At 46.5% G+C, this 27,321-nt stretch overlaps 1 protein-coding gene across 2 annotated transcripts in view; it reads left to right on the top strand.

Moving 5' to 3' along the window:
- The window catches only part of SMARCA2 (SWI/SNF related BAF chromatin remodeling complex subunit ATPase 2), a 3,136,185-nt gene that overhangs the window by 2,207,058 nt on the left and 901,806 nt on the right, over nucleotides 1-27,321 (top strand). For both annotated transcript variants that reach the window (XM_069625745.1, XM_069625746.1), the window contains exon 29: nucleotides 14,801-14,878. In XM_069625745.1, coding sequence (XP_069481846.1) covers nucleotides 14,801-14,878 — 78 coding nt within the window. The remainder of the gene's footprint in view (nucleotides 1-14,800; nucleotides 14,879-27,321) is intronic.

Raw genomic sequence — 27,321 nt, 5'->3', positions numbered from 1 at the left:
ACGCCCATTTTCGAGTTTCGAAAAACAAACTGTAATACTCCGCAGCTTCCACTAGATGTCGGCCTATGCACAGCATGTGAATTTAAGCAGCTACAAGCATCAGAAATACGATTACAGTGAGTAATGTATCCCATATATATTATTTTTCCAGCATTGGATCTTTCATAGATTCACATGTTTGATTATTCCCCGTCGTCAGACTAGGAATCCCTGGTTATTTAAATAATACAAACAATAATATAAAACGTCTTCCTAGGAACCGAAAAATACACCAAAGAGCCCCATAGGGCTTGTGTAGTCCCTCCACCTCCTTTGGTCCTTTTAGGCCCCAACCAATGAGGTGGCAGGGCTTAGGCTCCACCCCAGTCAGCGATCTTCAGATTTTTCACTGTGTCTACAGATCAGGGGAATCCCGTTCAGCTCTCTGAGCAAATTCGTTTTTTCAACATTAATTCTAGACATTTGTGTCATACTTTAAGCTTTCTTAGCTTCCTTTTCACTGGGGCTTCCTAGTACATCTGTTTGAGATCAGGTTTCCACCCCTTGCCATCTAAAAATGTTGTGTTTTTAGGCTGCTCACTCTCACCTCATGGCTGAGACTGAAGTACAAACTGTGAAGGAGACCTCCCTTTTCAAGGGCTGCTCCAAGTGTGGTAAAAAGGTCATCTTCATCAGAGACCCTCACAAACTTTGCATCTATTGGCTTTACCCACATGACATCCAGTCATGTGAAATATGTCAAACTTTTTCCAAGAAGACTCTGGAAGACAGGTATAGGAGACTGTTACTCCACCTGGACAGCAGACAGATACAGTCCGATGTGGAATCCAGCAGAACTGCGCCCTCAACTTCTTCCAGGCACCCTAAGAAGCAGGCTCCAAAGAAGAGAGCTTCAGTGGATAGAGCAGACTCTCTGCCATCCAAGGGCAAGAAGAGGAGTAGGAAATCCTCAACGGAACCTCTACCTAAAGGTCTGCTGGAAGGAGAACTACACAAAGGTAAAAGTTCCTCCTTTTCTTCTCTGCCGCCGACGAATCGGCCATCCAGAGGGACACCATCCACGACTTAACCAACCTCGCTGTCCACTAAAGTCAACAGATAAGCCATCGCCCACCGTGAAAACCAACCACCTCGTCGACGATGGCATCGTCAGCGACGAGAGCACTGTTGACGAAGCTACCGCCCACGAAAAGCACGCTTCGCCAAAGACAGAAAAAACATTGACATGCCCCCAAGAACAGGACAAAACACTGTTGATTGACACAACATCGCCAGACGTCATCAAGCTCTTTCAACAACCAGAGGAAGCTTTAGGCACTTATACTGCACAGCTAGATGGGTTAGAAGGTGTTACCCCTCTATCTCCTATAACTGAGATGAGCAAACTACCTGACATCATATTACAGGAGGAGTTCTCGGAGGGGGAGGACAAACTTCCAGTACAACCTAAAGAACACAGTCCACACAGGCAACCAGTGATGGAAGACGTGGCAGATCCTTTCGACCCTACTCTACTACAGCCAATGCGCAGGTTATATTAAATAGTCTATAGTATCCCACTAACCCTAGGAAAGCTCTCAGATCTTTCTTTGTCTTGGGTACTGGGGTTTCTTGTACAGCCTACACCTTTTCGCCCTCGGGTTGAATAAGTCAATTTTCCATGAAGAAACGACGATATATTACTGCTGACTGTGCCAAGTTAAATGCTTTTGGATTTGCGGTAAGGCCAGCTTTCATTAAAGCTCTGATGACTAAATAGAGGTGGTATACATGCTCTTCCCATGTCTTGCTATGAATAATTATGTCATCAGTATAGGCAGAAAGATTAATATGGCTGAAGGACTCGGTCCATTAACCTTTGCAATGTGGCGGTTACCCATGAAGGCCAAAGGGTAACACTTTGAATTGGAAGAGTACAATAGGGGTGGAGAAGGCGGTTTTCTCCTTGTCCTCTGGATTGACAGGCACACGGTACCCTTTTGTTCGATCGATCTTGGAGAGGAAAACAGCAGCTCCCAATCAATCAATAAGGTTGTCTATCCTTGGCATAGGATAACTATCAAATTGGGACACCAAATGTACCTTCCTGAATTCGATACAGAACCTCCACGACCGATCTAGCTTGACAACGAGTATAATCTAAGAGGACCAAGGATTCAAACATGGCTCAATTATGTCAGAGCTCAGCATCTTCTCCACTTCCTGTATGACTACTTCCTTCCTTGCCTCAGGGATGCAATATGATTTTAAATGGACCACCTTTACTGGGGGGTGTACGGATGTAGTGAAAAACCCCTTTCACTCTCCCTGGTTCATTCTTAAAGACATCAGTAAATTGTTCTAATAAGTCTTGCAGGTTTTTTTGGGGGTTGGTAATAGGTGGGAAGGAATCAAAGTATTTTTACCAGACCCTTCTGTCAAGAGACTAGTTAGCATTACGGTTGTGTTTTCTACAGGATCTACTCTCAACTCCTTAAGGAGGTTTATATGATATATGTGGGTCTTGTTCCACCTGTCTGGTTGTGATACTCAATGGTTATATGGCCCAGTTTGTTCAAGCATTTCATAGGGTCCATGACATTTGGACAGCATCTTATTGTTGGATTTTCTGCCCAATATAAAAGGACCTAAGTAAGGCCTTTTTATCATTAGAGGTCTTTTGGTGTTCTTGAGCTTTAGTCAGGTGGGTTTGAACTATCGCTCTCACAGTGGCCATATGTTCTTTAAAGCTTTGGCACGTATGTGAGGGGGGTTGAAGGGCTTTTTCTCTCAAGTTTCAATTAACATGTGAAGGACATCCCATGGGTCCCTACCATAAAGTTATTGAAACGGTTAAAACCATGTTGGGGAGTGTGGTGTTTTCTGGATGTCAAAAAGGGCCCAGGGCATCATGATATCCCAATTTCTACCTTCAGCCTCAGACAACATACGAATAACATTTTTAAGAGTTTTGTTGAAATGTTTCACTAATCGGTCGTTTTTTGTGGATGGTAGACACAAGTCATAAGAGTCTTAATGTGTAAGATTTCCTTCACTTCATTCATCAATCGATTCATGAAGGTAGTCCATTGATCCGTTAAGATCGTTTATGAAAAAAAGACTTGTGAAAAAAAAAGGGATTAGGTGTTTCAGAATCTGTTGGGACGTGTTATTACCTAAGGGAAAGGCCTCTGGGTAATGAGTAGCATCGTCTACAAGACTAAGATGTACCGGTTCCCCAACCTAGATGTTTCAAGGGGCCACACTATGTTCATATCTATGCAAGAAAACGGCACATCAATGATCAGCAAAGGATGTAGCGGAGCAGAGGAGAGGTGTTTGGGAACACGTTTTTGGACATGGAGAACAGGTGAGTACTAAGTTTTTCACATCCGCATAGATTCAAAGCCAGTAAAACTGACAAATCGTTTGTGCCTGGGTCTTGGCTGTTCCTAAGTGACCACCTGTTAAATGACAATTTGCAGTTTTTAGCACCATCATCTTGTGAGTTTTAGGCACTGTAAAAAACCAGAGGGTGTTTCACTGCCTAAACCCCCAGGATCCCTTACTCAGGTTGCCAGGGCACGGACATTGCCTTTGGATCCAGAACATGGTGGTGGACAAGTGTGGGAGAATCACCTGAGTGAGGAGGAACGCACGATGGAAAGACATGGTATCCCCCCCTTTCCAAATACCCCTGTCCCATCCTATTTTATAGGATATTCCAACTTCCCAGATCCTCCTCTCCCCCCTTTTCCTACACCAACACTGAGCCGAGGAAGAGGAGGTCTGAGACTAAAAGCGGACCACCTATGCACAATACATTGGACATGTCCCACTAATAAGATCAGGCAGGGTTAGGCACTTGATCTTAATTACAGACACCTGGTACCTATTAGCTCTCACTCTAAATATAGAAGGAGTCCCGATTAACTCTAGCTACCGGCTAGTGAATTCCCTTCCTTTTTCCAGGTATGGAAATCCCTGTACAATTTTATATATAAGGCGATGACATGAAGGTTGTATTCATAATTGCATGAAAAGGAATTAGAGAAGTTTCTGTAACCTCTGAACTAACAAGTTCTACTGTAAAGAATACTCCATGTAGGATTTTTGGTCGCATACTATTTTTTATAGTTTTTTATACACAATTAATTTGTATTAACTGATGTTTTATACTGTGGCAATAAGACCCGAGGCGGCGTGTCAATACCACCCCAGGTAATGCCCCCGGGGCCCTAGGTACAGGCCCGAGCGTAGCGAGTGCCTTAATGAAGCCCCGTGGGCATTACCGTGGGCGGTATTGGACCGCTACCGAGGGCGTTATTGCCATTAGTATCCCAGCCCGTTAGACCAGGGTACTAATGGCATTTTTGTCCTGTTTCGCACGTTTCAAAACAGAAAAAAGAAAAATGAAAAAAAAATGGCTGCCGGGAAAGGGAAAACATACTCTGTTTTCCCTTTCCATGGCAGCCATCGGGAGCGGCGCGCTGGGAACAGAACTGCTCCCAGCGCGTTCACTCCCAAGACCAGAAGAAAAAAGAAGGTAAATGGGGTTGGGAGGGCGGAAGGAAGGGGAAGGAAGTAAAAAAAAGAAAATGTACTGCGGTCTCCGACGGGGGACTCCAGCCGTGTGGAGGCTTGGAGCGGGAATGGCCACGCTCCGAGTCTCCACACGGCTGGAGGTTTCCATCGTCCCCCGCCGGAGACCGCGGGTTAGAAGGGTGGTGAGGAAGGATTAGGGGAAAAAAAATTCTTACCCGAGTCCTTGGCGGGGGACGAAGGAAGCCTCTAGCCATGAGGAGGCTCGGAGCGGGGATTGCCCCATTTTGAGCCTCCTCATTGGCTTAGGGGCTGCCACTCCCCTCTCTGGGAACAGAGTACCCGGCACGCACGGCGTACAAGGGAATACCGTGTGGTTTGGCTCGCAAATGAGACAATCACCACGCTGTATTCCCGCTGCGCGTTCCGGGTACTAATGTGTTTTAATATTATATATTTTTTCTAACTACCAGATGATTCTTTGAACTGTTCAAAAATCTATCTACCTCCACATTTGTCACCTATTGGCTCTCCCCACATGGTTAAAAGTTGGAACACTGAGACACACTCTGAGTAGGGAGATGCACGAGGAGAAGAAGTTCTTGCAGGGCGACGGCGAACCAGACGGAGCAGAGCGAGAGGCTAAGGGACGGAAACCAAGGTACAGAGAAATCTTCGACACCCTGGCAAGAGATCGTTACCTCTGAGGGGCCTTGAAGGTTGCGCAAGGAAGCCCAGCCAGAGACAAGAGACCAACCTCTTTTGTGTTTCAAGGATACCAGCCACCCTCCTGGGTGAACGGCAGAGTAGGAGAAGTGGAGCAGCAATTGTACTATCAGCCTTGACTTTAGGAACAAAGCCGCGAAAGACGAAAAATAATTAACACAGCCGGTGAGTTGATGAAAGAAATGAGTCTGGTCTGTGTTAAATGAAACTTGATGGCAACAGTATCTGACGAATGAAGGTTGTGCGTGTGCGAAAATAAGCAAAAGAAAGCGAAGCATTGTAAAGAACTGGAAATGAAAGATCCAAAGTAACAGAGTAGTCAGGCAAAAGAAGATTGCCCAATCGAAAGTCTCTGTGAAATGTCTGATGCTGAAGAATCGTCAGGAAGAGAAAGAAACTGATATTCAAGAATTTAACAGTTGTTGGGTTTGAGCCCGGTAAAGGGAAACCTGGATGTGAGAGATAACTTTGAACTTTGAAATATGTACTGTGCTCGAAACTACATTTACCAAGAGGCCTTGGTGTAGGATAGAAAAAGTGACATGTTTGGAGCGAAGGTCGAAGTGCTCATGCTAAGGTTAAGAGCAAAAGCCTGACAGTTTGGAAAGTCTTCGACAGACAAAGGAAAGTGAAGGGGGACTTGAGCCTGACGGAGGGAAGCCTATGAAGGTGTGATTGAAGTTTGGGGAAGGTAACCCCCACACATTGTCATTGAAAGTTTTGAGCCCGGTGGAGGGAAACCTGTACTGAAATGTGGTAACCAGAAGGAAACACACTTTTGTTGAACTGTATTGCAAGCTAAAAGGTGATCCGGGCTGGTGTGAGAGAAAGCCAAGAGGTCCAGCTGATAAACTAGTGACTTGTTGTGGAAGGCCAAGTAGGCCCTGCTCCACAAAACGATCTGCATCCTCGTGTCTGGAGCCATAGTGTGTTGCAAGGTCCAAGTGTGCCACCTTACCCTGTGCTACCAAACGTGGGGAAGGAAGTTTACTCAGCCATACTGACATTTCTTTTGAACACTGATTTTCCTTTTTGCATTACACATTCCCTGTACACATTTATTGTATTAGAAAGAGGACAGGCATTAGGTTTATTATTATAGGCCATTTTATTTTGAATAAGGACTGACTAGGACTCTATTTTCTTTTTGTTTGATGGTCGAGAATACTCCCATCTTAGTTATAGGGTAAGATGGGAGTTGTCCAACCCCTTTTAAACCATCAATAAAGGTTTTAAAACTTGCAGCTCTTGTGTCAGTGTCTACTTGTGATATCATGCCTCCCTGACAGAATCATAATCTGGGATCTAGTTGTACTATCAGAATTGAGACCGTCTCTGTAAAGTAGCCCATGTTTTATAAAGAAGAATGGTCCCCCTTTTAATCTCCCTTCTTCCTCCGACACCACATGTAGAAAAGCCTCTGCTAATCGGGGGTCCTTTCTTTGAGCAAAGGCTAAATCAGGAATGATCTCAACTTTCTCGCAAAAAGGTTTAGGTTTCACTGCCTCAGATGTCGATGGGGGGATCTTTATCTGCATCCCCAAAGCCTTTTCCCCCTTTCTCTTTCATTTACCTCCTTGACTTCTTCCATTTTGGGTAATCGAGCTCTTTCTAGGATCCACTTGGCGATTTCCTTCCCCTCCTTCATTCAATATGGTTCTTTCCACTATTTTGAAGGAGAACCTTTACATCACCTCTATAATCAGGATCTATGACGCCTGCTAGTACGTCCAGGCCATATCACCAAGTCAGGCCAGATTTAGAGCTTAACAAAGGATATTGTTTCTGGATCTCAAGGTGCACACATGTTCGAATTTAATACAAAGATGTAAATCCAACCAAAAAGTTCCAAGTGGACAAATGTTCACAGTTCCAGGGAATGGCTCCCTTCCCTAGATTCCACAACAACAAAAGTTCCAATAAAGAATAATCTAACTCCGTTCTGGGGATGACTCCCTTCCCTAGGTTTTCTCTTTAGGTTTCAGCCAGTATAAAATCCTAAGGGCATGTGACTTCCTAGGGGTTCTCTTGTTTACTGTCTTACAATTTGGGTGCGGATCCCAGACTCGCAGGTTGCTTGTATCCTCTCCTGCCAGGCTCTCCTTCACTCGTATAGCACTTCACAATCTCAAAGGCATCTGCCTTCTTTGAGATTCTCTTTCCTTCTGTACACTCTTCACATTTTAACCTTTAAACACATTTTACTCTACCTGGTATACTCTATTGCCAGGACTTTCACACAATTACTTTACCCTTTCATCCATGAAACAATATTAGGCCAACGTTGCTGTATCGTTCCTTGCTTAACAATGTTCATTTCAATAATAGTACTCTTTTTCATACAATGGGCTTATGCCCCTTTTCCAGTAGCATTTATTTGACTTTTTCTCAATTCTGTCTGTCCCAGGATATTGTCTCAGTGACCTGTTCGTGGCACAGCTAACAGGTATGCAAACCTCTTCACGTTGTTCCTGTGTTGCTTCTATGAAGTGGCATGCACCGGGTGCTTGTAGCGTCCTTCATGCTGCCCCACTTCGTTTTTACTCAATGAGGCTGGGTCAGCGTGTGCCCCATTAGCTGCTGCACCTTCACTGTGTCCTCCCCTGGTATATGCAGTTCACGTTGCCTTGCACTCATGGACTGCGAGCCGACTGCATTCCGGTTTCCTCTTCCGCTATTTGGTTCCGCCTCGACACTGTTTCCCGTGGCGTTTTCTTCCCCAGTGTACTGGTCGGTATCTGTACAAGTCGCAGTGCAGCCCAGCGTCTGCAGCTCTCACTGCTTGCTGCCAGCTGTGCTAGTTTTAAACTTTCCGGCATGATTAAATAATCTCCAAAGACTAGACCGGTGTGTGGGCTTACAGGTCTTCGTGGCTTTCATTATTCTGTTCCTTTGCCTCATCTCTGGTTACCATATCATTCTTTATATGATGTTGAGGTCGGTGGTATGAGATCTTATTGGGAGTGATCATTAATGCTCCCTGCCTCTTCCTCGTCTCAGTAATTGATATATTGGCCTTTGTCAGTTTGGAGAATACTAAGAGTGGGTATGGTAAGTGATTGATGAAGTGTTGTTACAGTATGCCATTAAGGCATGAGGAATGGAGGGAAACCTGCATGCGCGAATGGGGGCATGCAATTTCCTCCACTGATGTCATTCCCCTGAGGGGCGCCTCCCCCAGGTGGTCCTCCCTCATATAGCCACCCCCAGCATCAGGTAGCAGTTGCCATCGCCTGACCACATAGGGAGAGGCTACCTCAGGGAAAGGAGTGATGACTTCCTCTGATTCAGTCTATCACCATGACCTTTAACACCAGCCTATTGGAAATAATGAAGCTGTGAATAATCCTTATGAGCATGCAAGTCAAATGTATAGTCACTTATGCATTCATGCTGTGCTAAAGATGCTGGATATCATAAGTCCCTGACCCTCTATAACGTATGTTAAAACCAGGACGGTCCCATAAGTAGCTTGCGTGTTATGGTGGTGTGGTTTGCACGGATCTGATCCATTACAATATTAAGATCCATTCTTGGGAGATAATCCTATTGGCGAATTGAACTGTTTAAAGTTGTTGGTAAAAGGAGACATGATAGTGTTTTTGTCCATAAATTGAAAATATAGAGATTTTAGGGGCAATCATTGGACATGCACTAGAGGCAATCATAGGGCGTACCCCCTGCGCTATTATCTGCAGTCAATCTATGAGCATTGTATGGCGGATTAGTCCGTGCAACAGATCCAAGATTCTTCTTTTTCTTAAAGCGGAGTGCACTCTATGTGCTCTGTCAAGGACTGTTAGGCTTTCATTGTCCTGAAGGAAATCTGATCATTCCTTAACATATCCCTCCAAATCTTTCTAGGAAATCTAAGTGGGATTCTAATTTTTTTTTGTATGGTGCCCAGTTCTCAGTCTTTCATCTTCCCTAGGATCATACGCTGAACCTTGTATAGCATCTCAGCTTGTTACTTGTGTTATATGCCGTCGTGAGCCCCAGGTCAACATTACTGTTTTTCACAGGTAACATTTTATGATCAACCTCAGTGATAGATTTTGATATATGAATGCAGTTCCAGGAGAAGCTGCTCTATTCTTTGCTCGGGTCTAGGCTTTGTGTATTTTGGTTTGTTCATGTGTTGATGGTGCCTCGGGACAAAGAGTGAGTGGGGTCAGCTTTTGGGATACATTGCAAGCTTAACATGCCCTTAATATTTGAGTAATGTTTCTCATTTTGCTATGATATGCTATATAAACCGGCACTCTAGGGTGGGGGCACTAAAGAGAGCTTTGTGTGCCACACTGCTGGAACACTTGCATGCTGTGTTCCTACTTCCCAGTTGATAATGTCTCTCTATGCTGTGTATTTGTGATATAAATACATGAAGTTTGATTTACCACCCTTCTGTCTGATCTCCTTATTTGCTGCAAACTGAGGCTGGCTGAGGGGGCCTTATCTCGGCCACCACACACTGATCGATCGCCCTTTTGAATCAATCAGCAGCAACGTGGCATTATTTCCAGGCGTCCTCATTGTCTTCCCTCTGTGTACATGTTACTTGTATTAAATACCATGTTCAATGCTTTAGAATGACCGCCGACTATCTCTGCCATCTCTGTGGAGCTTCGGTGCATGCTGATGGCATATGTCTCCATAGCAGCCTCCACGGCTCCCAAGGCAGTGACTGGACTCTGGCTATTGACTCCCCGGATTGGGAAAGGAGAGGGCAGACCTGCTTTCACTCCTACATGAAAATCCAGGGCCCTAGCACCAGTGCGTCATTCACTAAGGGTGCACCAGGCAGTCCGTCCGTGTGATCCAAAGTCTCGCATTTTGGGCCTAGGTTTCCACAGAAACTGCTTCACTTCCAGAACCCAATTTGCTTTCTGTGGACCCTGGAGCTCTTCTTGGTTCCTCTGCTTTTTTAACGGGGTGTTCCTCTGTATGGCCTCTCCACCTCATGATTACGGTGGTGGCCTGCTCCCAGCATGGCCAAGCCCCCAATGGTTTATCTGTCTTGGATAACTTCAGTGCTGCCTTTCATTCAGTCACTCTACAATCCACTGGTTTGCTGCTCTGTTTCTACATTAAGCAGTTTGAATTCTAGTCATTTTTTTAATGAGTTTAGTTTCTAATGGTTTCCTTCCTCCCACAGGTTGCTCATTTTAGACCGATCTTCTCCGGCACCAACTTGCTTTGGAAACTTTCAGCCACCAAGGCACACAGCTCGGCCCTTCCTCTTGGTGCCATTGTGTACCCCACGCAGGATCTAATGTCAATGCCGGTGTATATAGAACCAACCTTGCCACGTGATCCCAGTTAATTTCTTCAGTGCGGTTCTGGAACAGCGCCTAGCTTTTAAGCTTGCTGTCTGATGTCTCATCTGCTCGGACTGCAGGAGACAAATGTCTGTCAGATGCCTTTACTGCCTAGGGGAGGGCCCTTTGTTGGTGTGCCGCTTAACCCTTTACTTATTTCCACTAGGATGGAAAAAGAACACCTTCTTAGATCATGTGCGATCAGTGTCAAAAAAGCCTGCGATGGATGAATGTTCTCTTTTGATCAAGAACTAGAACGACAGAATAGCTCTCCTCGCACCATTGCCAGACAGCACTCTTATTCATACTTCAAGAAGCAGGCAACACTTGTGCTCAAGAGTTATCGCAGGGAAATCGCTGCCTACGCTGAAGGTACATTTCCTCACGATTCTCAACTCCAGAGGAGTGGGAAGTCTTCCAGCAGCAAATGCTTGACATGTTTGCCAAGGCCTGTGCGGCTTTGGTGCTCGTGACATCTAAAAGGCCCACCACACATGAAGTCGTCCGAGGCACACCCTTGGACCACGTGTACAGAACTCTGTATTCCTCTAGCACCAATCGATGGCAAATCTTTACTGCTCGTTTCAGAAGGCCATTGCCAAGGTTGTGGAGACTGTTTATCCGCACCCATTAAGGCAAGAGTATAGTAGGACCTGATGGATATCCTGGGCAGGCATCTTCCATGGAAGACCCATTTGTTATTCAACCCGGCGCTGAATGCTTTTGTTTTAGCTAACTGGGAGAAGCCCGCTGTCAGTCCCTGCGGTCACCATGACCATGCCAAGTAGCAACCCCCAGCTCCCGCGAATTCTGGTATTTCTCCCCACGTACTCTCACTGGAAAGGTTAATGGTGCAAACTGCCATAGAAGGTCAGAAAACCACATCCATTTCTTCTTACTCCAGGACAGGGAGAGCAAGAAGCTGGATGCCATGGGACGCATGTTCTTTGTATCAGGAATCCTTATCTCAAGGGCTATCAGCAGCACTTGTGCCCTGGCTGCACCCTTGTGTTGTGGATTGTGATCTCCAGTACGGTTGAGATCCTGCTGACCGAGGAGGTGAAGCAGAGTTACAACTCTCTCTGGTTGAGGACGCTAAGGAGGGCCAGACCAGATCTTACGTACAGGCCTTGACTCTGCTAACGGTGTTGCACATGCGATGGACACCGGGGTTGTCCTGCGATGGTACTCCTGGGCGATGACCTTATGTTTTGCCCCCAATAGGCAAAATGCAACTCTTGGAAATGTCATTCGACAGGAGAAAACTGTGGGGTCAAAGGCTGATTGCTGAAGAAGCTATTTTCCTCCAAGGCCTTAGCCAAGTCATTGGTGTGTTGGTTGTTAATCAACCTTTTACTTGGCATCCATTTTCTTAATTTCTGTACTGTTTTAGGGTTCTTTCTGAGATAAGAAATCTATGGGAGGAAAGAATGCATCAGAAGAACAAATTACTGAAGGGAAGTAATGTTCTTTCTGATGGATGGCTCCTTCCTCGCAACAGGTACCCTGAGTACCATTTATTTATTTAGGATTTGTCAAGTACACTGCAGCACGTAGGCATCAATGCGCTATAAGGTAACTTAAGAAGACTTGCTTGAGGGTTACAGTAAGCAGCCCGCATATGGATACTTGAATACATAATGCTTTGTTACAGTAAGAATGGTAACAGAGCAAGGATACAGTAGCATAGGCAGGAATACAGATAACATACAAAAGCCTAAAGGAAAGTCCATTCATAAAATCATAGTTAGGCTAGGGAAGAAGTTACACGCAAGGTAACTCGTACGATGTGGGATGGGATTTTAGACAAACAGTCTAGTTTTTATGGCTTTGCGGAAGGCTGCATGTGAGTCAATGGTCCTGATGTGGGCTGGGAGTGTGTTCCAGTAGGTCGCGGCCATGGTTGGGACACTCGACCCTCCGGCACGCACTTTGCCTGTGTGGGGGACAGTAATCCGGTTAACATAGGCCGTCCTCAACGGTCTAGATGCAGTCTGTTTGGTGATCCTTTGCGCAAGGTACAAGGGTGCCAGGCCGTGAAGGCATTTGTGTGTGAGGGCAAGTGTTTTAAAGACAATTCTTTCCTTCACGGGAAGTCAGTGTACCTGTCTTCCGATTGCAGAGATGTGATCCCTCCGTGGGAGGCCTGTAGCGGCCCTAAGGGCATTGTTCATTCCTTGTGACCACGTGCAAGTATCTGGTTCCTCAGCAGCTGAGTGTGGGGAGTTGAGGGCGGAACTAAGGTCATGGAGGATTCAGCTCCCTTTATACCACCCATATTGTCACGTGTGTATTCATGGAAGACAAAAATGTCACACGTGGAGCCTGAACCTTCATGCTTGGCTACTGAGAGGCTGAGGTACAAGAAGTAGGACTTGTCGGACGATGTGCTCAGTTCAACTCAGCTGCAAAATCCCTTTAGGCCGGCAAGCGCCACAAAGTTTCGCTTTGGATCCTTTATCTTGTCCTCTATCCCCTGTGTTGGATTTTCTGCTTTTGCAGATTGCAACTATTTCGGTGTTCAATAGGCCCCCCGCAACAGGATTTATTTTTCACAATTCCCACTGTTATGCAGTTCTTGCAGGGTTTGTGTAACCAGTTTCCTCCCTGCCAGTTTATGGTTCCGGCGTGGGATGTGACTGTAGTTTTAACGTTTCTTATCAGCGCTCCGTTTGAGCCTCTTCACTCCTAATCTATTAGATTACTCACCTTTAAGGTGATTTTCCTGGTGGCTATCACTTGGGTGAAACGGATGAGTGAGCTCCAGGCATTATTTGTTTTACTTCCGTATTTGTTTTTTTCCAAAGAGAAGCTGACATTGAGAGTGAGACCCTCCTTTCTGCCAAAGGTGGTCTCGGATTTCCATCTCTCTCAGAAGTCATCTTCCTTCCAAAGCAAGAGGAATGGTTCCATCGGCTGGACCCGCTGCAGGCCCTTATGTTCTACATCTCTCATAATAGAGAGGCTAGGAAGGATGACCAGCTTTTTATTGATTACGCTGCTGCTCGTAGGACTGTGGCCAAACAAACCCTGTCCAGGCAGATCATTCTCTGCATCTCAGAATGCAATGATTTGGCTGGTAAGGATGTGCCCGAGGGTCTCCTAGTTCTCAGAGTTCATTCTACCAGAGGAATGGCTGTCACCTCTGCCCTGTAGAGCGGATCCCCTGTCCTGGATATTTGCCAAGTGGCATTTGGGCGTCTTTGTACACGTTTGCTAAGCAGTGGATTCACTTGCAGGCCAAGGCGACCATTTTGGTAGGGCATTCCTACAGAGATTTCTGGTTCAGTGGGTGTTCTTGCTTTCTCCCTCCTCCAGATTTACATACTGCTTTGGGAGTCTATCATAGATGAGGAATCAGTGGGAGGAAATGAATCCATTAGAACAACAAATTACTTACCTCTCAGTAATGTTCTTTCGGATGGATATTCCTCCCACAGATTCCTCATCACCCTCCCTGCCTACCCATCTTTGTGGGAAGCTAGTACGCCAACGGTTCTACTGTCCCTCAGCTTCAGTGTCAAGGGAAAAGGGCTGAACTGAGTTCATGGGGTGCAGCAGCGCTTTATCTACTGACCCCGACTTCATGTTCGGTGCAGGCTTGTAGAGGCATCAGGTGGAGCAGACGCGGAGCCGCGCTGCGCCCCATGGTGGCTAAAAGGTTTTAGAACGGCTGCGCTGGGGTATGAATATCATAGATGAGGAATCCATGGGAGGAACATACATCAGAAAGAAAATTACCGAGAGGCAAGTTATTTCTTCTTTATTCTTAAGTGTTAGTGACATACTTTATTTGAGCTCTGAAAATGGCACCGTTTCTAATCCCTTTGGCCTATTCTGGTTTTAGTAATTTTTATGACATCTGGCCTTCTGGCCTAAACTATTGTATCATATATTGCAACTAGGAGACACTGAAGCCAAAGTAACATTGAAGATGTATATGCTGCCTGAATTTATTTAGGATTGGGGGAGAAGGATAGACCGTTATTTCGTGAAGTCTCATTTTCCTTTGTTGAGTCATTGATGGGGGGGCAGCTGATGTTAGACAGATATGCAACTTCACTTGATTGATCATCTTTCTTGTGTGCTTTACTATATTGCGATTAACCCCTGATGGGTATTTGCTTTTGATATAAGTATTTCTCTTTAAGTTTGAAACTTTGTGGTGGAGGAAATAAATAGACATTGTACATCTGTAGTAAAACCTTTTATTTTGTTGCCCTATTTCATGGCAGGAAGAAGATGAAGTTCCTGATGATGAGACGTTAAATCAGATGATTGCTCGAAATGAAGAAGAATTTGAATTATTCATGGTAAGGAAAGAGCAATGTTCCAGTATTGTTTGCTGTTTTAAAACAGTCAAAGCTGACACTGTACATTGACATTAAACCGTGATTTAAAGGTGTACTCCAATGCATAATTTTAGTTAAAACATTAAAGTAATAACCAGAGGCAACTTTGAGAACAGCAAAGTGTTTGTTTGCTCAAAATATTAGTCCTTCGTTTGGGTCCATTAATGTTAATCTTTCCGACTCCCTGTTCTCAAAACAAAAATCAGATCAGCAGAAGAGGTTAAAAATTATCAGTATTAAGCTGGACCGATGACTGCGGGAATACAGTAATGTAGTATGACTGGAGGTTGACTCCAATGTCACGGAAAACCGATGTTTAACTCCATCTCTGGTGAGTCATTTAATAGCAGCACTGCAGGATGAACACAAAGAGCACAATGCAGGTTCCCATGCAATCCCAGACTGTTACCCACCCCAACATTCACTACCCTTCATACACTTTCCAGTACATTGGTCGCAAGAAAACAAATGGAAGATTGCATGACCTTACCAAAACAGAGTTGATGGCTGGAAGGTTTTGAGTTAATCTGAACCACTGGCATTGCTCTAGGCAACCTTACAGACCATCGTTCTTCATCATTCGACAGAGAGAGCTCTCCTATATGTCACCAGCTCTATGCCAAATAGTCTTCCCTTCTTGTCTTGCTCGATCTCTCTGCAGCATTTGACTCTGTAGACCACTCTGTTCTTCTTTCTGCCTTCTCCCGCTTGGGTTTTCACAATGCTGCTCTTGACTGGTTCCATCCACTCTTCTCTCTAACTGTCCTTATTCGGTCTCTTCAATGCGGTGTACCCTAGGGTTCTGTGCTTGGCCCTCTCTTGTTCTCTCTGTACACTATTCCTCTTTCTTTCATAATCACATATTTTGGCCTTTCTCATCACCTCTATGCTGATGACACAAATTCTTTTGCTCCTTCTCCTTCCGAACTGATGATCTTCTTCTCTCTGGTGGTCTACTAGCCATCCAACACAGGAGGTCCGCTAATTATCTTTACATTATTGCAACCAAAACAGAGGTTCTATTCTTTCCCTCTCCCTCTATCTCACCACCTATTCATCCATCTTCTATACCTGTTCCTGCCTTCTAATTTATCTCTATCTTCATTTGCTAGAAATCCTAGCATTCGTTTTGATCCTTATTTCTTTTTCAGCTAATTTTTCTGTCTTTGCCCAAATTTGCCGCTACCGACTATGTAACATCAGGAAAGCACGTCCCTGTCTGTCTTTCCACGCGACTAAACTCTTGCTTACTTCCCTTGTTTTTCAAGATTAGTTTACTGTTCTTCTTTGTTACAGTGTCTTTATGCCTATTGAAGTGCCCCTTATGTTCCATCTGCAACTCTTCAGTCCGTCTCCTTCTTGGTGTATCTCCTTGTCTGCCCTCTCCTCACTGGCTTTCGTTCGAAGGCCATCTACATTTTCATTTCCGTTGCATTGTATTCCAATCTTTACATGGCTTGGCTCTTTTTTATCTCTATGCTCTTGTATCTTTCTATTTTCCCTGTCACACACTCCATTTGTAATCTCAGTTCCTTCTTTCAGTCCTTCTTCCCCCTCATCCCCCTCTGCACCGTCCCGCTTTCGCACCTTTTTTCGCTTCTGGCACTTAGACACTGGATCTCTCTCTCTCTCTCCCTCTCTCTCTCTCTCTCTCTCTCCCCTCTCTCTCCTCTTTCCCACCTCTCCTCTTTCTCCCTCTCTTCTCCCTCTCTTCCTCCCTCTCTTCCTCCCTCTCTCCCCCCCCCCTCTTCCCCCCTCTCTTCCCCCTATCTTCCCCCCTCTCTTCCACCTCTCTTCCCCCTCTCTCTGATCCCTCCTCTTTATCCCTCTTCAAGACTCGTCTGAAAGACCATCTCCTGTCCACCTCTTAACCATTTTCCCTACCTTACACTCTTTAATCATTATATATACCTGCCAAGCCATTACAGAAAGGGTAAAGACCATATGCAAATCAGGATTGGTCCCACCCCAAAAGGGGCAGTTCCACCTGATCTGCTTGTTCACACCCCTTCTGCATGAGACCCAAGCAAACCCAGACATGTATCTGCCTCATTGGATATCATCATATCATATGCTCTTTCCCCTTTCTATAATGTCTTCACAGGTGAAGAACAATGGTGTGGAGGGTTGCCCAGAGCAATGCCAGAGGTTAAGATTAATTCCGAACCTTCCAGCTGTCGCCTCTTTTGTTTTGCTCAAGTCACCCCCGTGGGACTGGTATGCCTAGAAGTGGGTCCCGTGCACACTTGGCTTACAGACCCAAACTACACCTTTTGGTGTGGGACCAAGATTGATTTGTAGATGGTATTTCCCATTTCTGTAATGGCTTGACCGGTCAAAGAACGTTGTTCTGCAAGGTTGTTCAGAGTGATGCAAGAGGTTAAGATTAATTCTAAACATTCCATAACCTCTTTTGTTTAGCTTAAGATTTCATGACCTTAGCAATATTTGACTATATCTAGCCAGGAAAGTTTTGACACTCAAGAGTCAATTTTGATAATCATACCATATTCTTCTAACAACATTAGTTTGAAGTAACTTTATTAACATGACCAAATTTATTTTCGAATGGATTGTGTCCTCCAACGTATTCCACACCTTTTGACGTGTAATGTCCACCGCTGTGCACGTCAGAAACTTTTTCAGCAGAGGGCGTCCTGCGTCGATGACGTCGGGTTCGATGTCCCTCGAAGGCCTCTGTCGAAGGCGACATCACCAGATGTTATAAATAGGACGCACGGCGCCCTCAGCCTCAGTTCCGTTTTTTTGGCGAACGTGTTGCTTTGTTAAACTCGGCGCACCTCGTGTGTTCATCGATGAGATGTCTTTTGCTTCGACCCCTCAGACTCTGCGGTCTGGCTTCAAGACCTGCCGGGACTGCAAGTCGAAAATGTCGATCACCGACCCACATCGCATTTGTTTGTGGTGCTTGGGTGAGTCGCACGACACCGACGACTGTTAGAAAGGCCAGTCGCTGACTGCCAAGGCCTTGCGAGAGCCGAAGGGGAAGTTCCAGGTAGGTAGGGGTTCTAAGCCCAGTAAGTCCCGAAAATCCAGGTCCAAAGGCGACGATTCGAGGGGCGACTCTCTGCGTCGGGTGGAGGCCTGGGGTTCTCGGTCCCGCAGTGGTTCCCCCCATTCTTCTTTGTTGTGGCATTTGCGCAAGCGCCGTCACTGGTCGCCTTCCCCATCCTCCTCGGAGGAGTGAGCCACGAGGAAAGTGGCAAGCCCCGACGAAGTCCTCAACTCCCGAGGAATGGGCTGCCTTAAGGAGCAAATGTTAGTGATATTTCAATCGCAGGGCACGGGTCCGGTCGCACCCTCTAACTAAGCCGACCAGGATTGGTCTCGTACCGTGGCTCGCACACCTTCGGGCTCGGGTCCACGACGTGACTCGCATAGGGAACCTTTGAGGTCCCGTTTGGACAAGGCTTTGGAGAGTCGAAAGAGACTTGCTTCTAGGTCTCGGTACTCGTCCCCAGCGAGACCGTTGCAACCTACTAAAGGCTCGATGCCAGTGTCGACTCGGTCGGCGCTGTGTCCATCTGACTCGGACGTCAACACTTTGCGATCTGATCAGCCCACGGCGCCGTCAGCTCCAGTGTTGACGCGGAAGACTTCAGCGCTCACGACGTCGAGGCTGTCGATGTTCTGGGCGTCGAAGCCTTCAGCGCTCTCGGCGCATTTGGGGATTTTTGCCCGAAATTTGCCATTAGAGTACCCCGATGTGGTGGATCCTCCTAGCAAGGCTAGGGCGATGTCTGTGAGGCCAGTTTTGGACTCCAAGCTCTCTTCTGTCAGCAGGCCTGGGTTTCAACTCCCTCTGGCTGACATATATGAAGAGGAAGAAAAGTCTGAGTTTGAGGACCATGGTGTACTTGATGAAGCTCCAATATTTTCTGGAGACCGTCATTTGGAGGCGTTGAGGCAGACCCTCCATAATGCCAGTGGGTTGGACACTTCTCCGGAAGTGCAATTTGGTAGGCCTGAGCCTGGGACTCATGCAGAGTCTTCATACAGGAGGCTCATGGCTAGTGTATCAGAGTATCTGAGCTGGTCCAGTCGTCCTGAAGACTTTGTGCAGGATGATCTAACGGACATCTTACATCAGGGCCGTCCTCTGACCCGGTTTTACCATTTCATCTCACCTTACAGAAAAGGGTTGCTGCTGCTTGGTAGTCCCCGGAATCTCTTCTGGCTGTTAATAAATCTTTGATTAGAAAGTACCGCCCGTCCGTTAGCGACTCCAGCTATTTATCTATTCACCTCACTCCCGAGAATTTGGTGGTTCAGACGGCTACGGCCACCTCGAGACCGGCGGCATACCCTACCATCCCTCCGGATAGGGACGACTAGCGCTTCGACAGTTGGGACCGGAAGGTATTTTCTGCTGGGAGCATGGCCTTGAAATCGGCCAACTCCACTTGTGCCTTGGCAAGGTTCTCACACACTGTGGAACTGTTTTTCTTTAGCGGCTGTGCATATTCCCGAAGCGGAAGAAAGGGATGGGTTCCTTGCTCTCATGCAAGACGGCAAGGATGACATGTGCGAATCCCTTCAGTCGGGTTTGGATACAGCCGACGGTGTTAGCCGATCAAATGGCTGCAAGCACTGTTATACGCAGATTTGCGTGGTTGCGGAAGTCGGGTTTTGCTCCGGATGTGCAGGCCCGTCTTCTGAACATGCCCTTTGATGGCGTACATTTGTTTGGCAGCAAGGCTGACGAGAGTCTTGAGAGCTTGCAGACCTCGAAAGCTGCGGCTAAATCTTTAAGCGCAGCTGTGCGTCATCCTCCGTCTTTTCGTCCTAGGGTACAGCAATGGAGGGGAGGTTCTTTTCGTTACTACTCCTCCTTTGGTAGAACGAGAGGGGCCGCCAGTCAAAGGGGCCAGTGAAAAAGGACCTGTGGTGGTCGGAGAAATCGTGGTGCCAAAGCCGCTCAGGCAGCTGTCTCTCTGCCTTCAGGCACTGCCGCAGCCGCTTCCAAACAGTCATGAGGCCATGTCCCACGATTCGCCGGTTGGGGGCAGACTGTCTCAGCATCTTGAAGAATGGCGAGCCATTACTTCAGATGCTTGGGTTCTGGATACCATAGCCCACGGCTACTGCCTTCCCTTCCTTCAGCGACCTCATGTCAATCCACCAGGGAAACACTCTTTGAAGCTTCCGGATCTGCTCCTGCGCCTGAAATCCCAACCCTGCTGGAGAAAGGTGCTATAGAACTGGTGCCTGTATGGAAGAGGAACGAGGGATGGTATTCCCCTTATTTTTTGATTTCGAAGAAAGACGGGGGATTGAGACCCATCATGGATTTGCGTTGGTTGAACAAACTTCTCAGGAAGAACAAGTTCAAGATGGTTACTCTTTCTCAGGTCCTCCAGGCCCTTCAACTTCAGGATTGGTTGGCATCTCCGGACGTACAGGATGCTTACTTTCATGTGCCGATTCATCCCAAGCGCAGAAAGTACCTGAGGTTTGCGGCTGGCGACTCGCACTTTCAGTTTCCGGTCTTCACCAAGCTAATGGTGGTGGTGGCAGCGTACCTCAGGCGAGGGGGGATTCACGTCTACCCCTACCTGGACGACTGGCTGATCTGGGCACGCTCTCCCGAGCAAGTGTTGGATCACCTCAGTCTCACCTGCTGCACCCTCCACAGGCCGGGCTTCTCTCTGAATTTCAAGAAGTCTCATTTGACACCTTCCCAACAACTCCAGTACATCGGGGCTGTGTTACACGTCCTTGGGGAAGTGCTAGCCTCCCAAAGTGAGGGCTCATCACATTGTGCAGATGGAGGACAAGTTTCAACATGCCCAGAGTCTCCCGGCTTTCGAATTCTTAAGGTTGCTCGGCCTCATGGCATCCTGCATTTTTCTGGTGCCAGAGGCCAGGCTGTGGATGAGACCCCTGCAATGGGTTCTCAAGATGCAGTGGTCACAGTTCTCAGGCAAGATGTCGGATCCCGTTCAGATTCCACTCTCGGTCTCCCAGGATCTTCTGTGGTGGGCCAACGAAGGGAACCTGATGAGGGCGGGAACCGTTTTGACAACCATGGCCGGAGGTGACTGTAGTGACGGATGCTTCCCTCACAGGATGGGGCGCTTATGCCAACGATTTGACAGCCAGCGGTCGTTGGTCTCCCTCGGAGTCCAAACTTCACATCAATCTGTTAGAGCTGAGGGCCATCAGGCTATTCCTGAAGGCTTTTCTGCCTTCTGTACGGGGGAAGAGTGTCCTTATCATGACGGACAACAGTGGCCATGCATTACCTCAACAGAAAAGGGGGGGTAGGGTCACTCCCATTGTGCAGAGAGGCAATGCAGCTCTGGTTCTGGGCCATCCAGCAGGGAATTTTGATCTTAGTAGTTCATCTGGCCGGACACGAAAATGCAGTAGCGGGCGCTCTGAGCAGGCAGAGCACGATCTCTCACGAGTGGGAGTTGGCTCAAGAAGTCCTGCAGGAGATCTTCACCCTTTGGGGAACCCCGCAAGTGGATCTCTTTGCCACCAGTGTCAACCGGAAGTGCAAGAGATTCTGCTCAAGGGAATTTCCTCCAAGAGGAGCCTTATGAGATGCGTTTGTGGTGGATTGGTCATTCCCACTGCTGTATGCGTTTCCTCCAGTCCCCGCCATTCATCAAGTGTTGTGAAGGTTATGGAGGTTCGTTTCCCACATGATCCTCATTTCTCCGGATTGGGCCAGGAACGCTTGGTACCCGGACCTTCTAGAAATCTCCATCTGCCCTCCATGCCGTCTTCCCTACCGAGAGGATATGCTCTCGCGCAAGGGGGGGGGGGAACAGGTTCTCCATCCAGAGGTCAAGACTCTCAACCTTCACGCTTGGTATCTGAAAGGTTGAGGTATGAGGATTGGACCTTCCGGATGACGTGATGGAGGTGTTGCTTTCGGCCAGGTGGCCTGCAACAAAATCCCTGTACCATTGGCGTAAGTTCTGCGACTGGTGCAGAGGTCACAGTGTTGATCCTTTTCAGTGCTCAATTCCTATGGTTTTGTCTTTCTTACTTTCTTTGGCCCACAGGGGCCTTCAAGTTGGTACCATTAAGTGTTACCTGGCGGCGCTGTCTAACTTTAAGCGCTTGTCTGAATAATGTTCTTACTTTAAGATTCCTTTGATTTCTCAGTTTCTTAAAGGACTGACAAATGTATTCCCGCCGTCCCCTTTCCAGGTGCCGGTTTGGGATTTTAATTTGGTTTTGAATGTTCTCATGGGTGCTCCGTTTGAACCTTTGCACTCCTGTCCTTGGAGATTACTGTCCTTCAAGACTGTGTTCTTGGTTGCGGTTACTTCAGCTCGCATAGTGAGTGAATTGCAGGCACTTTCATCTAAGCCACCCTTTACTGTGTTTAACAAGGACGGGGTTGTACTGCGGGTACGTCCCTCTTATCTACCTAAGGTATTATCTGAATATCATTTGCGTCAAAAGATGGTTCTTCCATCTTTCTACCCTCCTTCTCTATCGCTGTCTCTCTCTATATATCTCTATCTCTCTATCTCTCTATATATCTATCTCTCTATATCTCTCTATATATATCTCGCTGGCTGTTGTGTCTTCTTGCTACCTGACTATAACCCAATCGAATGCTGTCTTTTCCCCGGGGTTGGGCCATTGTAGTGCAAATCTAGATAAATCACTCTTAGCTCTGCACCAGTCTGAGTTCTTCTCTCCTGTATGTTGGGTCAGTGTTCCGCTTAATCTATGCTGCAGTGAGTACTGCTTCCCTCTGATGAGAGCACCAGAATGTAAGGCTTGGTATGTGTGTCATCGGCTCTCTCCAGCATTCTGCTGAGATCACTCAGTATGGTGGTGCACGGCATTGGATGATTGAAAGTGTTACCAGTCTTCACATTCAATGCACATTTGTTGGGGGGGTTTTCAGGGTCTGGGGCCATCCCAGCTCCCTCAACCCACCTCTAGGATAGGACTAGCTCTGTCATAAGCCGCCGTAGTAGGCCCCCAACCCAGGTGGGGATGAAGTCCCTGTTCACTTTTTAATACTGTAATGGGATAACCCATACCTTCAGCAAATGCTTCCAATCTGATCCTCTTTTAGCCCTTGTGGTATATGACAATTCAGATGCCAGGAAGAACATATACCACACAGCAATTCCCATCCCAATTAATTGGGAGCCAGCCATAGGCTGAAACTCCACGTATGAATTAGGTTCCATGATAAGTTATTTAACCGGATTAAGTGAAAGAAAATCCCTTCCCAAAATAGAAACGTACACCATTGATAGAAATGTTGTTCCTTGTTGACAGAGAGTATTTGCAAGTGCTTTTGCCTATGACTAAAGAACCATGGTTAGTTTAACAAAGTTGGCTTCAGGCATGAGATAATAGAGTAGCTGCAGGTTTCTTATGAAGCCGATGGTCTAGAAACTAAGCTTAAGTCATTACAAATTTCACCCCAGTCAAGAGACCAGTACCATAAGGAGATGGTGTGCCACTTTTTAGCTATATCAATATTGCATGGAAGCATGCAGGAAGCTGTTTTTACTTTCAATCCAGGGATGAGCCTCAGGGCCCCATCATGGATGACAAGAAATGTTAAGCCATGAACAGTCAAGGCAAACAACAAAACCAAGAAACATGAGACCCATTTTCAGTTTGTAGTCTGTTTCAAGCACCTCCACCCCAGAACCTCAATGTCTCCAGAGGTCTGGTCCTCTCCAGGCTGGACTGCTGTAACAGCCTCATCTTCAATCTGCCTAACTCCTCCCTTTGCCCCCTTCAACTAATCCAGAATATGACTGCAAGACTTGTCCTTGGCCTCAAGCCCAGAGGCCACATCTCTCAAGCCCTAGTGTCTCTCCACTGGCTCCTGGTTGCTGCGAGGATCATGTTCAAGACCCTCTGCATCATCTACAAGGCTTTCTGGGGCCTGGAACCACGCTACATCCACATTTCTCTCCCTAAATACCTTCCTGCTAGAGCCCTTCAGTCTTCTAGCTCCAACTCTCTGCAGATCAGATGCTTTTCCAAGCAGATAGTAAAGGGGTAGATATCTCCCCTCCGCAGGTGGCCCCCTCTGGAATGGCCTCCCTGCCCCTCGCATACTTGAGCTGGATCTCCTTAAGTTCTGAATATTTCTCAATATCCTCCTTTTCTCGTCCTTCTTCCCTCACCCCCTACCCTGCTAAAGTCCCCGTCTGCCTCTTGACTGGATGCCTGGTTCCTTCAGATTCTTACCCCGGCACTTGGTCTCCCCAGCCCCCCACCAATCCCCTCAACCTACACTGCCCTTCCGGGCCCTTCCCCCTGCACTAGCCTGGCTGGGCCTGCACCCCTTGAGTCCTTCCATCCCTGTACCTCACACTTAGCACATGGACCTTTCTTCCCCTGCACTCTGTCCATTCCCCTGGCTCTAGCCACCTGGCCTCCCCTGGCACTCGCTTATTCCACAGGCCCTTCCACCCTAACCAGAACGTCCCCCTTCCCCTCACCTCTGCACTTGTTGTTACTGCACTTGCACTTTTCAAATGTTGCAAGGCCTAGTAGGACCATTTGTTTTTGTCATCCCTGCCCAGTTCAATCCCCATATAACCTACACTTACTTAGGACTCTGGAGTAAAAGGAGGTGGAATAAAATTGTTACTTGGGGATTGCTTGTTGTCCTGCCCTGTTAAGTTATTAAACTTATAGCGCCCCAAAGCCCGTAGGCATCCAGGCGCCGAGAGATAAATAAATGAGTAGGTTGCTCAAAGAACAATACATTCTAATTAAAGAGGATCGTTTCCAGCTGCTTCCGGAAGGCAAGATGGCTCTCAGTTTTTCGTAACTGTGATGGTAAGGCGTTCCATGCCCTGACGCCCTGAACATGGAAAGCCTGGCCAAGACCGCGGCCTCGTTTTACACGGTATAGTACCCATAAAAAGCCCTCATCTGATCTTAGGTGTTTCTTAGGATGGTAAATGTTAACCTTATCCTTCGAATATGCTGGAGCATTACCAAAAATGCACTTATGGCATATGGTTAAAAGTTTGAACTGGATGCGCGCTGCCACTGCGAGCCAGTGTCGTTTTTTCCTTGCTGCACTTGTTGGCTCCGAACAATGATACGTATTTCAGCATTCTGGATTTTCTGTAGTTGTTGGATGTTAGCATTGTTTGCACCTCCCAATAGTGCGTTGCAATAATCTACACTTGGGAGGATCACCGCTCTCACAAGCTTGATGCGATTCTCTATTGAGACCAGAGGTGCTAGTTGCCTAAGTACCTTAAGGTGATAGTTGCTACTGGTGGTAATCGCTGTTACATGTGCTTCACAGTCGAGGTGCCAAGTGTCTTTACCTTCTGCACTACCTTAATTTGGCAACCGTCGATAATGAAACTAGCATACCTCTGATCTAAGTTGGATTGAGCCTGCCGAGGACCGAATAACATCAGTTCGGTCTTGGCCGCATTTAAGTCAAGCCAATTAGTGGACATGCAGCATTTTATGATGTGATATGCTGCAGCCAACGTCAGTTGGTCCTTTTCATGGGGTTCCAGTAATGTCTAGGACCAATTGGAAGTCATCTGCATAATTGCAGAAAAATATCTCCAATAGTTCTAGGTCATCACACAGGGGGAGATGTAAATATTAAATAACAAGGGAGAAAGACATGCCCCCTGGGGGACTCCGCATGTTATGATCTGTGAATCAGAAGCACAGTTGCCCCAATGTACTCTCGACCGGCGGCCCTCTAAGAAAGATCTGAGCAAGGTGTTAGAATCCCTGGAGAGGCCTCCGACAGTTGTCATCTGATCATGCAATATTTTATGATCTAGCAAGTCAAAGGCACCCGATAGATCCAACAACATCAGCAGCCCTGACTTGCTATGTTCCAGTTTTGAGAGCATGTGTGTCTGTAAGTCTAGGAGTGCACTTTCAGTGCCATGGTAGCTTCTGAACCCTGATTGTTTCACATGTAATATGCTGGTGGTCTGAACATGGGATTGCAGTTGTATCGTGGCTGCTTTATCAATACCTTTAAGAAAAAATAGGGCGTTAGTAATGGGCCTTAGGTTTGTTGCATCCGTAGGATACAGTCCTGCTTTTTTTAGCAGAGGTGTAACTTCTACACTTTTAATTGACTGGGGGATAACACCAGTTTGAAAAGAAGAGTTGACAAATCTACAGAGAAAAGTTGCAAACAAGTCCCTGTGTTCTAATATATATTTTGTGGGAAGTAATTCACCCGGATAGTTGGTAGGATGCATAGTTTTAAGTAAGTCAAGCATTTCACCTGTGGAGGATTCCTTGAAGCTAAATCCTGTAGACTGGTCTTGTTGGATTACAGCTTCATATTCCCTGTGCCCTACAGGAGGGTATTGCATAGCGGGCTCACCTCCTTAGTCCTAAAGGGGTAGCTCCCCCTTGGGGAGAAAGGGACACATTCCCTGGATTTGTCACAGATCCTAGAGTGCATATTTATATTTTTCTTTTATTGCTTATAACGCAAACCTAGCTCAAGAGCAACTGGAGGGTACCAGCATTGGGCTTGGCATTTTGTACCGTAGAGCAGCACTCTTGGTGGAGGGAGCGAGGGATTTTTATTCGTCCAGCAGGTATTGTTGAAAGAGCCATGTTATTGTTTTGTGGAACTGGTGGATAGTGAGGGCATTTCAAGTCCCTGCTAGGTTGATTCCGAGATGGGCATGGCAGTAAAAGCTCTTAATTGTAAGTCTTCTCTTTATGTGCTATCTTAGACTCCAACCCTTTGATAGTTTTGCTAGGTGAGATGCGAGAGTCATGAGATGTGGAGTTAGTCTCCAGGAATGTTGGTGTTCTGTTGGAGACAGCTTTGTAGGTGATCAAAACATTGTTTCAACCGCCTGATACAATCTGCTGGATTCTCACACTTATTTATTTTGTTTGAATGAGCTTATATTTGTCCAGTCCATCTTTTTGGGGCAGATTTCTACAATTGTACGCAAAATCTATCAGCAAACTCTTTCAAATTGGCACTCAGGGATTCTTGCAATGGTGACTTAACGTCTCTATTGTAACAAAGTAATCCTGTCTGGAGCAATAACAATTTGTAACAATTGATCAAGATCAGTACTGGTGGGATTATAACAGTCCATTACTTTCTTTTCTACTTGAAAGGATTCTCATTTATTTTAAGAAACCTCAGAACAACATTAAACAAATCTGTGGAGCTCAATGGTGCATGCACAGTCACTATCATATTGCCTTTACTGGGAAACTGTCTTAAAGGGTTTGCAGTGGCATACGGTTGGTTATGTGCCACAATAGTGTCATCCACAGCTTTCCTTTAGTCACCATTCTTTGCTATAGCACCTCTAATACTGTTCTTAATGACTTTATTAAATCTCTCAACAAATTCCCTTTGTTTGGGTATGATAGAAGGAACTGGTTTTATGCTCTACGCCATTATC

This window comes from Ambystoma mexicanum, chromosome 6p, assembly GCF_040938575.1.
Source record: "Ambystoma mexicanum isolate Mex_15411 chromosome 6p, UKY_AmexF1_1, whole genome shotgun sequence".
NCBI lineage: Eukaryota > Metazoa > Chordata > Amphibia > Caudata > Ambystomatidae > Ambystoma > Ambystoma mexicanum.
Note: the sequence above shows the minus strand (reverse complement) of the source record. Positions and strands in the feature narration are given on the sequence as shown.